At 43.5% G+C, this 15,722-nt stretch overlaps 1 protein-coding gene across 5 annotated transcripts in view; it reads left to right on the top strand.

The window, feature by feature from the left end:
• FMN1 (formin 1) overlaps window positions 1-15,722 on the top strand; it is a 372,953-nt gene that overhangs the window by 251,395 nt on the left and 105,836 nt on the right. For all 5 annotated transcript variants that reach the window (XM_089778461.1, XM_025189464.3, XM_075927044.2 and 2 more), the window contains one exon: window positions 8,897-9,026. In XM_089778461.1, coding sequence (XP_089634587.1) covers window positions 8,897-9,026 — 130 coding nt within the window. The remainder of the gene's footprint in view (window positions 1-8,896; window positions 9,027-15,722) is intronic.

The raw sequence follows: 15,722 nt of genomic DNA, 5'->3' as shown, positions 1-15,722 counted from the left end.
CTGTTATAATAAATCCCAAAATTCACAAATGGAATTATAATCCTATAATTCAGAATGAACCTGTCTTTTATTTAAAACTATGTATTTGATCTCAAATGTATTCCTATCACTGCTTTCTGGTACCTCCCTCTTTCTCCTCCCTCCTTACTCCTTAACTGGCCTCCATCACATTCTCCTCATTGCCTGTGTTCCCACACCGAGGCCCCTCTACTACCTTACTCTTTTCTCCTCTTCAATTTGCTGCTCCTCACTCATCTTTGCCATAAAAGAGAGTGGAGGGGAAAATGCATGTATGGTGCAGGAGAGATGGAGGCAGCAGTGATGGCTTCTGAGTATGAGAGCTGGAACAACAGAGGGGACATATTTTTACACAGTTTCTTTAAGGCTGGAGGCATAAAGAAGTGACCAATGCAGTGCAGGTGATATGATATATGCAAAGTGGAGATGGGTGGGTCATGTCGTCTTCAGGCAAGACATTAGGTGGTCCACCCATATTAGTAGTTGACTGGATCCTCAAAGACCAAATATGACCAGTTGGCAGACTGAAAATGTACTGGGCCATCCCATGACAAAACTTTGGCCAGAAATGGAAAGAATGTACTCACAACAAAATGGAATGGTGTGGTGTCGACTTGCGTTTGTAGAAGAATGGAAAAGAGCCAAGTAGACACAGATGACAAAGGTGTTTAAGGATGGAGGTTGGTGTTAGAGGGCAAAAAGTTTTTTCTTCTTTCCAACCCACAAAGCAAGCTATGCTGCTGTTGACATCTACGTAAGTACTGCATTGGGGAATAGGTTAATGTCCAAAGATATTAATATCTCCGAAATGTTGAAACCTCAGAATATGAATGTCCTCCGCATTTATATAGTCTTGTTCATCCATCCCTTGTCCGTGGGTTTTCACTGACTATGCTCAAGAGTTCTGGAACACAGCATAATGATACATTGTAACTATTTAATATTTCCCAAGTTTTAAATCTTTGGCAACCTGTTTATTATATCTTTCTGTGAAATAAATATAAGGACATTTTATATCCTGGAAAATATGAATCATGCTTAGTGTTTTGGAATTATAAGAGCTATACTAGTTTTGTAAACTTTGAGTGGGGAGAAGTTAGTCCACATTACTCACCCTGTCATTTTCATGCTAGCTTTGCTCTGTAGTTAAAAATAATGGATTTTAAAGAAACCAATTATTGTTGGTAATTTCAAATAAAATGATAGTCTCCTTTTTCACCATCTAGTCTTTACCAAAACAGTTCTTATAATCTGCCCACCTGGGCAGCAGTGACTATAAAATGGTTGAGTTCAGAATCCTGACAAAAGGAAGAAAGGAGAGCAGCAAAATATACGCACTGGACTTCAGAAAGCAGATTTTACTCCCTCAGGGAACTGATAGAGAGGATCCCCTGGGCGGCTAAGATGAGGGGGAAAGGAGTCCTGGAGAACTGGCTGTATTTTAAAGAAACCTTTTTGAGGGTGCAGGAATATATCATCCTGGTGTTTAGAAAGAATAGCAAATATGGTAAGCGACCCAGCTTGGCTTAACAGAGAAATGTTTGGTGAACTTAATCACAAAAAGGAAGCTTACAAGAAGTGGAAACTTGGACAGATGACTAGGAAGGAGAATAAAAATGTTGCTGAAGCATGCAGAGGTGTAATAAGGAAGGCCAAATCACAATTGGAGTTGCAGCTAGCAAGGAATGTGAAGGATAACAGGAAGAGTTTCTACAGGTATGCTAACAACAAGAAAGTCAGAGAAAGTGTGGGACTCCTAGTGACTGCTACAGGTTAGGAACCGACTAGCTAAGCCAGGGATGGCCAACCCATTTAACAAAGAGAGCCAAAACAGTGGTGGAAAATATGCGAAGAGCTGTGCCAGAATTGTCAAGCAAAAAAAACGCCCCCCCCTTTTTTAAAAAGGAGGCTGCCTCTTTAAGATGGCTGTCATCTTGGGCGCCATTTTGAAAATCCCACAGCTCCAACCCGGTAAGCACAGGGAACCTGGGGGGAGTTGGTGGGGAGTGAGGGTAATTGGGGGGTGCAGGTGTGGCTTTGAGAAGCTGCACTTTTGGGGGGAAGAGCTGTATGCTGCTCACAAGCTATGGGTTAGCCACGGCTGAGCTAAGCGGTAGTTATGAAGAAAAAGGACCTGGGGATTACAGTGGACAAGAACTGGATATGAGTCAACAGTGTGCCCTTTTATCCAAGAAGACTAACAACATTTTGGGCTGCCTTAGTAGGAGCATAGCCATCAGATTGAGGGAAGTGATTATTTCCCTCTATTTGACACTGGTGAAACCACATTTGGAGTATTGTGTTGAGTATTGGGTCCCCCATTACAGAAAGGATGCAGACAAATTGGAGTGTCAGACAAAGGGCAACAAAAATGATTAGGGGGCTGGGATGCATGGTTTATGAGGAGAAGCTGAGAAAATTGTGTTTACTCAGTCTGAGGAAGGGAAGAGTGAGGGAGGATTTGATAGCAGTCTTCAACTATACAAAAGGGGGTTCCAAATTATATGGAGCCAGGCTGTTCTCAGTGGTGGCAGATGACACAACAGGGAGCAATGATTTCTAATTGCAATGTGAAAGGTCTACACTGGATATTAGGAAAAACAATTTCACTAGAAGGGTGGTGAAGCACTGGATTGTGTTACCTAAAGATGTGGTGGAATCGCCAACCCTAGAGGTTTTTAAGGCCAAGCTTGACAAAGCCCTGGCTGGGATGATTTAGTTTAGGTTGTTCCTGCTTTGAGAAGGGGGTTGGACTAGATGACCTTCTGATGTCTCTTTTAATCCTAATCTTCTATAATTCTATTATTCCAATCCTTACCTAACTATTCCATGATTTCGTCTGTTATTAAGAGATGTTGATTAAGGAGATGTCTTTTTTAAAAGTTGCTTTAAAATGAAACAATCAACTAGTGGTCAGGAATCAGGGCATGCAGCTAGTCTGAGACCATTTAGATTGCCTCATCTGAACACCTGGATAGACCAGACCTACCAGGACTGCTCTGAAGCTAAGGAACAGCAGCAGCTGCTGCTGCTCAATGCTTTATTTGCAGCTGCAATTGCTCTTGTAACATCCAGTCCATAACAGTTTGAATATCATGCTCCTAAAATAAGGGGGGGGACAAGTTCTGCTAGCAGAACGGATGCTGCTAAGACTAGTGTCTCCCTGTCAGTTACTGAGTATCTTGAAGAGGTATCACTGAGGTTGCTGCCCTTCAGGCACTGTGTATGATTGCTCACCTAACTGCCCCATAGACGTCACTACTCTGCAAGGTCATCAAGAAATCCTTCAGTTTGGGTTGGTCTGTATGCCACAAGCTCCTATTCTTCTCTGTATTCCCTGACTCATTGCCCAGGATCCATATATCTCCTGGTAGACTGACATGGTGCATTTTAGTTCACCATACTGCTAGCTGTCTTGACTTCCAAAATCCAACCCCAAACTTAACTGCTCTACTTCTTTGCCCATCTCTCAGGAGATTCCAAAACAGGGTAGTTAGTTCAAAGGGGTCCTTTGCAAACAATAATGTCTTCCCAATAGCCCAGGAGTTCCTGTCCAATATCAAGACTTCATTAACATATTTGACAAAAAGAAAACTGGCGTTTTTCTACCTCACTGTATCTATGACTGCCCCCTTGATGTTCTGTGTGGAGCAGTGCTCACTTTTGAACATATCTATTTCCTCTCAGAAAATGAGTTATAAACTTTCTGGAGCTATCTACAAGAGGACCTGCAGGGGGGATTCATAAATCTCTCCAAGTCCTCAACCAAGGCTTTGATTTTTCTGTGTGGGTAAGAAAGATGGCTCCCTGTAGGCTTGTGTAGAATAATAGCCATTAAACATGTTACAGTCAAGAACTAGTACCTCTTGCTAATGAACTCTTCAAGAGACTCTGCTCTACCCTACTCTTAGTTGGACTTTTTCAAACCTTGTAACTTGGTTCAGTTTAGAGATAGAGATGAATGGAAGACAACTTTCACACTTGGTACAGACACTTTGAATATTTGATTCTGCTCTTCAGTTTGTGCCAGGCTCTTGTAACTTTCCAGTGCTTTGTTCATGATATCTTTAGGAACATGCTAGACCAATATGTAGTTTTCTACCTCAGTGATATCTTCATTTTTATTGAGGGTCTGGTTCTTATGATAAACATTTATGCAGCATCTTAGAAAGATTCTGCTAAAATCACTTGCATGTGATGCTCAAGACATGTGATGTTGATGAGGATATGAGTGAATTCCTAGGGCACATTGTTTCTCCAAGGGATTATGGACCATCCCAAGATGTCATCCATGTCTTGGTTGATTTCCTAACTAAATTGGTGTTCCTGTTCTGTGCCACACCTTCCCTGCTATATCAGAAACAACACCTGTCTTCCTAAAGATTGCCTTCCATTACCATGAATATCCAACTGGCCTCATATTGGGCTAGATCTCCTGTTCATCTCCCATTCCTGGAGGGTGTTTCTAAGATTTCTTGGCATAGAGTCCCTCACTTTTTCTGCCTATCACCTGCAAACCAGTGAGTGACATTGCATGGGTGAAGGTAATGTTATAGAATCTGGATGATATGCTATGTCCATTCTTTGCATGAAAACAAGGATGAACGCCAGACATATCCTCAGGTTCCCAAGTACCTACCACCATGGACTTGGCTACTCACCTGCTTTAGGTTCACCAAGGACTTAAGAAAAATTTGAGATCTGCTAAAGAAGATTATAAAACGAAGCTCACCAGGGCCCAGTGGAGCAGCTCCTGTCTGCAGCAGGTCCCCTGTGGAGCTGGAACAGTCGCCTGCCTGGGGGCAGCTGTGAAACTGCTCCAGCCCCACTTGTTAATCTTAACCGGTAAGCCTCATCCGCTTACCGTTTAACCAGTTATCTTCCTTCTAAAGCCTTATACTGAGAACCTCTTTCCAAACCACAGCAATCCACTTCTGCCATCCATAACTGTTTGTAAGCCCACAGAATATGTGCTCTGATGAATTTTTTCCTCCTTAGTCAGTTGAGGGAAACTGCATTACCTGGAGGACTGGCAAGGCTATAGTCTGAAGAACAGTTCAGGGATATGGTGGAGAACATCTGTGCTGAGCCTCAAATCAGCTAGGTGGTCTAATCTGAATACCTTGATTCTGTAATTAGCTAAGAGGAGTCACCAGGACTTCTCTTTAGTCCTACAGCAGGAACAGGCCAAAACCTACTCCCTAAAATTCAAAGATACCTTGATAAATTGTTGAAGTGGACTAAAGACTCAAATGAAAAATGAATCTAAGTGCTACATTCAAGGGAGAAAAAACAAATTCATAAACCCAGAATGGGAGATAACTAGCATGGCAGTAGCACTGTGAGAGGGATCTGGGACTTATAACTTCAACATGAGTCAGCAATGTGATGCTGTTGCAAAAAACACAGTTGGAAATATGAATTGCATTAACAGAGGCATAAGCCTGCAAATCACAAGAGGTGATAGTACTGGTGCTCGTTAGTCTTCAGCTGGACTTCCTCACCCAACTTTGTTCATCACTGAATAGAAAGGATATCAAGATATTGGAAAGGATCCTTATGTGAGCAACAAATATAATCAATAGAATGGAATGCAAGCCATATGAGTAGAGTGATACTGAAGGAACTGAGTATCTTTAATTTGGGGGAAAAAAGAGAAGATTACAGGGAGACATGATAGTAGCCATCAAATAATTGAAAGGATGCCATAAAGGATGCCACAGAGAACAGGTCAAGAGCCAATGGATACAAACTAGAGCACACCTGTTTTAGATTAAATGTCAAGAAAATCTTCCTGAGTATAAGCACAATGGAACAGACTGCCTTAGGAAAGGTGGAAGCTTCACTGGAGCTTTTCAAAAAGAGGCTGGATAGCCCTATGTGTTGCATAGGTTAGACACAACAAATCCTGCTTCTTGGCATGGGTTTAGACTAGATGACCCTTCTCCCTATAGTTCTATGATTCTGTGCTTCACTTACAACTATGATCATCCTGTCCCAGCCTTGTTCCCAGCTGTACTTGATTCCTGATTCCAGCTCTAAACATTAGTGCTGTTCCTAGACTCTGATTGCATTTCCAACCACTAGTCCTGACCAGCCTCTTCTCTGACTGCTATGGCTGATTTTCAACACCATCGTCCATTACAGCAGTGATGTCTTCCGTCGTTTTATCAGCCATTCAAAATACAGGCAGTCCCTGGGTTACATGGATCCAACTTACATCGGATCCCTACTTACAAACGGGGTGAGGCAACCCCGCACTAGCTGCTTCCCCCCAGCAGACCAGGGAGACGCGGAGCAGCTTTTCTCAGCAGACACCTCAGCTTGAGAATAAAGGACTGAGGGAAGTGAGGTGTGGGAGAATAAAACTGAGCTCTGGAGAAATGTTTGGCTAGAGTTTCCCCTACAATATGTACTAGTTCCGACTTACATACAAATTCAACTTAAGAACAAACCTACAGTCTTGTACGTAACCCGGGGACTGCCTGTACTGCACTTTCTGGAAACTCAATAAATCAATTGCAGTGTTACAACTATTTGCTCAGACTCAATAAATGCAGGCTCAGGGCCATTTGTTGGAACTACATTAAGCATATTCATCCCACAAAAGATTAAGCACACAAGAGTTCCAACTTTGTGTGCATAGATTAAAATTAGTTACCGTGGGCACATATACCTGACTATGTTTTCATTGGTAAAGCTCAAAGCAGTTCAGAAATGAAATGCCGTATTTTTAAAGGGGGTACAAATGGTAACGTTATGGATTAAAATACTGCAAGTGTTGGGCAGAATTCAGTGCGGTCTAAAAGAGGCTTTAGCCAGTTTTAAGTGGTTTGAAATTCCAGACAAAGGAAAAGGTTTCCTGATATCAGTATTGGTCTCCTGCACATGTGATTTTGATTTGTTTTGCAGGCATGTTGTATTTGCTATTGTTGAAATACACTGTAAATATATCTTAGCAATATTGTAAGGTGCCCTTAAATTATGTTCCTTGATAATAAAGTTGTTAAAATGCTAATATTCATTACTGTGGTTAGGATTTATATGTGTAATTGACCACAACATGGAGCTTTTGTCTGAGGGACACAGATGGTCTAGATGCTTTCCAAGTACTATATTGCATCTTGGCTGAAATGTAATCTTCATGTAGTTCTAACTACTACTAAATCACCGCTAGACAGGGGAATGGGAGCAAAATGCAGTTTGTAACTTTATAACTAAACAAGATATTGACCACAATAAGTTTGAAGTAAAATATTTATTTCTCCCCAAATTATGACACTGAGTCCTTGTTCTCCCCTCTCTTACATGGGTGTATCTCAAGTGACATCAGTGAGGGTCCTTTTGACTTTCACTGGCATGAAAAGAGAATCTATTTTGTTTCAAATTATTCACTAACCTTGATATAATAGATCTACTGGTAAAAATGCTATTTCATTGTCTTCCATTCAATAGATGCTATAATTTGTATACAGTTACAGTATGATGGACTTTGGGCTTGATTCAAAATTACAGTAAAGTCCTTTTTACAGCACTCTGTCAGGGTAAAGGAGCCATCTGCATTTTGCATAAGCTTTCTTTAAGGTGTCTTTACCCTGCCAGTATGGTATAAATGAGAATTAAGATATCTGTGCTTACTGTAGATCAATCATTAATAGAATGTTGTATTAAGGGACATAAACAGTTATATTAGGTCTACAGGGCATTCCATCATATCTTGAAGTTAGCCAAGTGCTTACCTTTCTTAACCCTAAGCTACAATTAATGACTAACCTCAAAGTATTTTTTCTTTTTCAGTACTTTATCCAGTACATTCTTGCATGAATTTACACTTCTTTCATTGGTTTTTGACTTTGCTAGATAATACAGTCTTCATTTTATACAAAAGATGTCTGCCCAAATTATTGTGATGTCATCATTAAAAATCCCTCTATTTACCAAATTATACTCTACCATTATATTTATTTCATACTCGACATAATGGGGAAACTGTGATAACCCTAAGGGACAACTCTTGATAATGATGACCCTTAACTACAATATGGGGTGTATCGTTCCATAGATTCAGACTACATATTTTTTTGTTTTAAATGACAATGTCACTAATACAGTCCTTTATTTCAAAACAACAAAATGTTGCTTCTATGGTGTTTTCTGGGCTATAAGTCAGCCTAACCATATTTTATAATTTTCACCTTAAAACACCAAATCAGTTTGTTCATTTGCTGGAGCTCTTAAATCTCAGCAATTAATATGCTATGATGAGGTGAGCAGAACAGAACACATTATCAAGGGATTTCAAATGAAGGACAAAGAGGAAAATAAAACCAGTCATGCACCTCATTCTTGCCATGTCATTTTAAAGTCATCTCTATTTAGGCACCTCCTTTGCCCTTAGCTAGTGTTTTGTGGCCTCTTTGCAAAGGTACACCAACACTTTGGGAAACACTCATCTAGATGATCTAAAGGGCTTTTTCTGTTTTTAATTTTTGTTACTCTGTTATACCCTTTATTTGGCAATACACCAATCAATCAAATGAGAGAGCAATTTACAGAGCTGTTTCCATCCAGTAGAGGGAAGTGTTTCTCTCATACATAAGCCCATCCAGAGAGTAGTGGAGCAGAAATCTCCAGTTGGCTATTTGTCACCAATGAACTTTGATAATTGCAAGGTGTGTGTGTCTTGTCTCTTTGCTGATGTTGTGCAAAAGAACATGAAACATTATTTTGTTCTATCACGTTCCATTTACAATTCAGATAAATAAAGATTGTTTTATGAAAGTGATTTATTTGATGCTATTGTTCTGACATGTTATATTACAAGAGAAGACATGAAATGTAAAGATTTGTTATTACACTGTAATTTTTATTTTCACAGATTTTTGTATGAATTATCCCAGATCCCCAATTTTGCAGAACGAGCCCAATGTATCATCTTCCAATCTGTTTTCTCTGAGGGAATAACCTCAGTGCATCGTAAAGTGGATGTTATTACTTGTGTTTCTAAGGTAGGTTCTGCCAGCCTAATGAAAGTTAATCACAAAATAATTTTTTTTCTTTGCTTCCTAAATCTAATCAAGATATAATATAAAAATTTCAGCTGCTTCATTAATTTTGCAGGAATTTAAAAGCACAATATGTCTCTTAGGCTACGTCTAGACTACATTCCTTTGTCAGCAGAGGGATGTAAATGTAGCACTTCAAAAGTGCAAATTAAGTGGGGATTTAAATATCCCATGCAATGGTGCTCTTTCGAAAAAGTGCTATTTCGAAACTGAAACTGCAGTCTAGACGCGGTTCTTGCAAAAATGGGGCGCTTTTCGCTTTTTTGAAAGATACTGTAAACCTCAAAAAATGAGGGTTTTTTGAGGTTTACAGGATCTTTCAAAAAAGCGCCCCATTTTTGCAAGAACCGCGTCTAGACTGCGGTTTCAGTTTCGAAATAGCGCTTTTTCAAAAGAGCACCATTATGTGATTATGCAAATTAAGCACTGGCTATTTAAATCCCCGCTTTATTTTCAATTTTGAAGTGTCTAATTTACATCCCTCTGTCAAAAGAGGGATGTAGTCTAGACACACCCTTACATAGCAACATTTTCTTCCAGTTTAATAGATTTTAAGTAACTTGCTAATAATTTCATGAAAAATAATATTTTCAATAAAGAAATTTCAAGTGCAGTCTTACCATAACACAGAGATCAGCATCAGAGCCAGCTTTAATACTTGAATTAAACTAGATCAGTAAAACTGTAGGAATAAATTAGTAAAACTTAGAAGAAAAAGAATAGCCCCTCAGTGTTGCAGTAATAAAAATAATTGATGATGATTAGAAGAAAGCCTAAGCTATGAATGGAAGCCATAGGCATTCATGAATAAAGCATCCAGCACTGTAAATTGTCTGACCTATCATGAAAAGAGCCTCTTCTGAACTACTGCTGCTCCACTCCATCTGTGAGTGGAGGAGCAAGGTGAAGTTGACAGAATCTGTTTTGATTTGTTGCTCTGATTACATGTTGGCAAGGTAGATTTGGAGGTGCATTGAGGGCACAAATTCTAGTGTGTGGGTAAAGTGAAGAGTCAGGAGATGAATATGAGATGTAAATTCAAGAGGAAAATGAGCTCAAAAATCAATGTAAATAAGCCAAGCTAAAAAAGGAAAAATGAACAATATACAAGAGACTACTGGTTGAAACTCTCTTAACTGGGATTCTCTGGTCTGCAGCATCCGTGGTCTGGCACAGATGTTGTAGGACTAGTGGCAAGGATCCCTGGGAGCCGGCACAGCAGTGGGCTGTCTACAGTGAGCTGATGGCAGGGACCAGCCTGCATGTGGCAGGGGGACTGACCAGTGGGTTTGGGAGACCCAGTGCAAGGCTCTTCGTCAGGGCTGGGAGCTGTGGTAGCTCGGTGGAGCAGGGAGCCATGGCATGCGGCTGCTTGGTGGGTGCCGGAGTCCCAGCGCAGTGCATGTGGCTGCCCTTCAGGCCCCAGAGTCTCAGCACAGCGCGTGCAGCTGCACAGTGGGTCCCGAAGCCACAGCAGCGATGGCTGCCCAATGGAGTTTGCAGGGCAGAGGGGCCAGCAACTGGTGGGGAGGCCAGCGGGCAGGCCAGGGGGCCTGTGGCAGAGGTCCAGAAATGACCTCCCCTGGTCCAGCAAAATCCTTCATCCTGGACCAGTCAGGTCCTGACGGTGGCCAACCAGTGAGGTCCAAACTGTAGTATCAATATGGTTGTACTGGTGATGTCATTAAAATGTGAACTGAAAACTAGGCTACCTCAGCACTCAAGTGTCTCAAAAATATTTTGTATTTATTTGCAGCACTCAGATCAGAAATGTTACCAAACTATATTCTGCCATCAATTTAAAACAGAAATGCTTAAGCACTTTTAAAAACAAGTTACTTTTCTTAAAATATTAGGAATGTTAAAAACAAGCAAGTTTTCACAATATTTCCAAATAGTAATAAAAACAAATGGGCATTATAAACAATGAATTAAAGCATATAAAATTTCTGAAATAGAAAAATACTATTACTCCCTTTATACTTATGGGGAACTGAGGCACAAAGCACCTGATTTTCATTTATATGAAAGACACCAGTCCGTTAATCTTATGAGGTTTAAATTATGTTTCACTCGCTTTAAGACTATTTTACAAAAAGGGGTCTTTGTAAATAAGAATCAAGCCCATGGAGTTTGAATGGCTTCCCCAAAATTACAGAGCAAGTCTAAACAAACATGGGAAGAGCACCCAGCATTGTTCCCTCTAATTTTTTCCAGCCGTGTGTGGAATATATTTTATCATGTGCACCAACGCATATGTGGATGTGTACCACCAGTAGAAATGCATGTTGCCAGCTGTGGGTGGCTGTGGGCACTTTGCTAAACAGCTGGTTAACATTTGAATCTCTACTCAGTGGCACCCAAGTGTACAGTTTACAGGGAACACTGACACTCAGGTCTCTTAACTCTCAGTCACTTCCTCTTCCACCTCTTCCTCTTTCTTTTGATTTTTCTACAAGCAAGTACAATGTGGTCCACTGAATGCAAAACCAGGGTAGGAGTCTCTGTGTCACCATTTACAGAGTACCAATTTGTAGCCAATTTCTCTCTCAATTTACCTTACCACTGAATTTATTCTTCTACCTTCTTGACCCAAGTTTTATAGTTTTTACTGCTTAGAAGGGTTAGTATGTGTTTACATGGAAGCCATTCATTATCCATGCTACCTTTTAGGCCCTTTTCTATTTTTAAAAAATAATTTAAAATAGTTTACTGCCACACTGTGGCTTGCCCTGCCTGACTCCCATATGTTGCACCGGATATAGACCCAGTACAGTTTATTTGTTCCCTAAGCAGCAGGGAAACTGAGCAGGAGATTGATTGTGACTCCCCAAGTCTGGTCCAGGTGCAGAACAATAATCCACTCCCCCTTAGTCTAAGTAGATCATGAACTAATGGTAAAGCCTTTCTTCTAAACATTTTTTAAATGATTACTCTGCATGTATAGCAATCTCTTTTCTTATCATTTCTTTGATTATGAATATTTGCATAATTTTGTAATCCTAATAGTACCAGATACTACTCATTGTACTTCACATTGATTAATGCAAAATTAAAGAACATCTCAGGAGAAGACACAATCTATTCAATTCCTTCCCCATGTCTGATTCATGTACTTGTTTTAACTTCCTGTCCTCATGCTATAAAAATAAAATATCTTCAAAAAATCATTTTAAAAATTGTCTCTATTAGTACGCTCTAGAGAGTGATTACAGTCTGCCATGTAAATACTGTTTAGCATTTTGATAAATAACCATTTATACAATGTACTATGTGTCAGAGGGGTAGCAATATTAGTCCATAACTTTAAAAACAACGAGTAGTCCTGTGGCACCTTAGACACTAAGAGTATGTCTAGACTACATGGCTCTGTCAACGGAGCTATGTAGATGAGTTTACTAGACATAGGGTGTGTCTAGACTACTGAGTTTTGTCAACAAAAGTGGACTTTTGTCGACAAAACTATACCAGCGTCTACACTACCGCTGAGTTCTGTCGACATAACGTCGACAGAACTCAGCAGTTTTGTCGACACTGGTAAACCTCATTTTACGAGGCATAACGTCTTTGTCGACAGAGTTCTGTCGACAAAAAGGGTAGTCTGGACGCAGGGGTTCCTTTTGTCGACAGAAGGAGACCTCCAGGGAAGCCCCCTGCTGGAGAGTCCTTCTTTAGGAAAAACCTCTTCTTGGTCCTGTCTGTAGCCATGTTTTAAAGGCACAGACATCCCTGGCAGGCATTGTGGCAGGAAGCTGGCCACAGAGAGATCCTGTCAGCCCAGAGCTCTCCCAGCGTAACCTGCACGTGGCCATGTGTGCAGCTCCAGCGCCACGAGGCCCCCAAGGACCTTCGAGGGAGCCATCTCGGGTGCCCTCTGCTGAAAAAAAGAGAGCCCCAGCTTGGTCAGGGACAGAGGTCCTGACACTGTTAGAACTGTGGGGGGAGGAGGAAGCAGTCCAGGCCCTGCACACCTGGCGCAGGAATGCAAACATCTATGGCCGCATGACTCAGGGGCTGGCCGATAAAGGGCACCATTCCAGGACACTCCAGCAAGTCCGGGCAAAAGTAAAAGAACATCGCCAGGGGTACATGAAGGCCCGAGAGCAGAGCTCGGCGTCAGGTGCAGCCCCAGTGCACTGTACCTATTATGAGGAACTGGACCGCATCCTGGGAGGCCAGTAACCAATGTCTGCATCAGTGCTTGTGCAGACAGGCTTGCACACACCGGTGCAGCATAGCCGGCAGGAGGTCCCCAGGGAAGATGAGGAGGAGGAGGAGGAGGAGGAGGAGGAGGCACAGGAGCAGATGGAGAACACCCTGACCCTGAGTCTGCAGCCTGTCCCAGAGACAGAGGAAGCCTCGCAGGCACTGTCCGACGCTGAAGAAGGAACATCAGGTGAGTGCAGGCAGGGTCACAGACACAGAACAGGGGAGGTGGGAGCAGAGAGGATGCAGAGCAGTGTTCACATCTTGGTCCTCCCTCCTGGACAGCTTGCATCTCTCCGTGCATGTACAAGCAGGTGGGCAAGTGGTGGGTATGTGGGTGGAGGGCATGGGAGACCCAAGCTGCAGCAGGCCCCTGTCCTACTGTGCCTGCACACTTATCTGGCCTGGACAGCCACAGTGGAGGGCGGGAGGATCTACGGGGTGAGGTGGACATTGTCCTAGTCACAACGGGTCCCCTGTGCAGCCGAGGCAGCTGGCAAGGCCAGACGTGGCCTACCAGTAACAACATTCCCATCCCTTGTTGTATGGACTTGTGTGTGAATTGCTAACACTGATCAGTTCTCCCTCTTCTTCTCCACAGCCGGACCTGCTGCTGCTGACCGCTGCACAACTCCTGTACCACCACCCACCCGGTCCCACAGCACCCGCAGGCATTGGAGGACCTATAATGACCTCCTAAAGTGTCATGTGGAGGCCATGGAGAAAATGGAGAGGACCATGGCCAACATGCAAGAGACCATGGCTGAAAGAGCGAGGGAGGAGGCTCGGTGGCATACTCGCCTGCTGCAGGACTTCCTCCCAGAGTGGAGCAGTATGTGTGCCACCGTCCGGGAGTCCCTGGCTGTGCCAGGTCCTCTCCCCCTAGGGACTCCTCCTGCCCATCCAGCTCCAGCCCCCTCTGACCCCCCCCGTCCTCCCCCTCAGCCCCCTCTGATCCCCCTTCTTCTCCCTCCACCCCTGCCACCCCTTCCTCTCCCTCAGCCCCTGCCACCCCTCCAGCCCTGCCCCTCCCCCCCACTGCTAGGGCAGAGTCATTGTCAGCCCCCACTCGAGCCCGAGGACTGCTGGGTCCACGGACCAGGGGTGGCAAAGCCTTGCGGCCCAGGCGAGGCCGCCATTACCCTTAAGGTGTCTGCCCTCCCTCCCTCCCTCCATGTTAGAAATCCCTCCTCCCTCCTTCCCTCCTTCACTCCGTGTTGGAAATCCCTCCTCCCTCCTTCCCTCCTTCACTCCATGTTGGAAATCCCTCCCTCCCTCCAGGTTGAAATCCCCCCTACTACCTCAGTTATAAACACATGTTATTAGTTAAAAAAATAACTTTATTTTTCACTGTTGTTCAACAATTCTATTTTGTATTACAGATCTAATTTCTTACGTTACTCCTTTATAAACATATTTTTGAAGTTTAACATGGTGTGTGCGCCTTAACTGTTCAGAGGCTGATGCAGGGATGGATTGTGGGAGGGAAGGTTTTGGGATGGGGGGGAAGGCCCACAGACCCCATTGGCGATACCTTGGGGAGTCATAGGGCTCAAGCTGAGAAGCGCTCACGCAGAGCCTCCCGGATGCGAACCCCCACCTGATGGGCTTGGCGAACGGAAGCTGTCCGAGGCTGCGCAAACCGCCTGCCCTCCACTTCAGCCATTGGCCCTTAACCTGGGAGGAAGGCCTCCCCTTTGCTCTCCACCAGGTTGTGGAGGATGCAACATGCTGCCACCACCTCTGGGATATTGTGTTCCCCCATGTCAAGGCGAGTTTGCAGACACCTAAACCTTCCCTTCAACCGGCCAAATGCGCATTCTACCTGTAAACGGGCGCGTGTCGGGTGCGCATTAAACACTTCCTTGCTCGGGGTCAGATGCCCTGTGTATGGCTTCATAAGCCAGGGCATGAGGGGGTACGCCACATCGGCCACAATGCAGACCAGCATCTCTACGTCCCCAATAGCAAAGGTTCGCTGGGGGAAGAAGGTTCCTGTCTTCAACCTTTCGTACAGGTGTGAATTGCGGAAGATCCGAGCATCATGTGCCCGGCCCGACCACCCCACACACAGGTCCGTAAATAGTCCATGGTGGTCAACCAGGGCCTGCAGCACAATGGAAAAGTACCCTTTCCTGTTGATATACTGGGCGGCTCGATGGGGTGGTGCACAGATGGGAATGTGCGTTCCATCGAGCGCTCCTCCGCAGTTTGGGAATCCCAGCCCTGCAAAACCAGCCATGATTGTGTCTAGGTCTCCGAGGTGGACAATCCGATTCAGCAGCTCTGAGTTGATGGCCCTCACCACCTGCAAAAATAGACACATACAAACACACACAGATTATGAAGTAAGAGAGGTTGCCTAAGTCCTTTGGTGCCCTCCCCCCCCCCCCAGTGATTGCTCCCAGTCCCCTTACGGACTGCCCTCCCCCC

Source organism: Pelodiscus sinensis, chromosome 5 (assembly GCF_052426305.1).
Source record: "Pelodiscus sinensis isolate ZL-2025 chromosome 5, ASM5242630v1, whole genome shotgun sequence".
NCBI classification, from domain to species: domain Eukaryota; kingdom Metazoa; phylum Chordata; order Testudines; family Trionychidae; genus Pelodiscus; species Pelodiscus sinensis.
The sequence above is the reverse complement of the archived record's forward strand: the minus strand, read 5'-3'. Positions and strand labels throughout refer to the sequence as shown.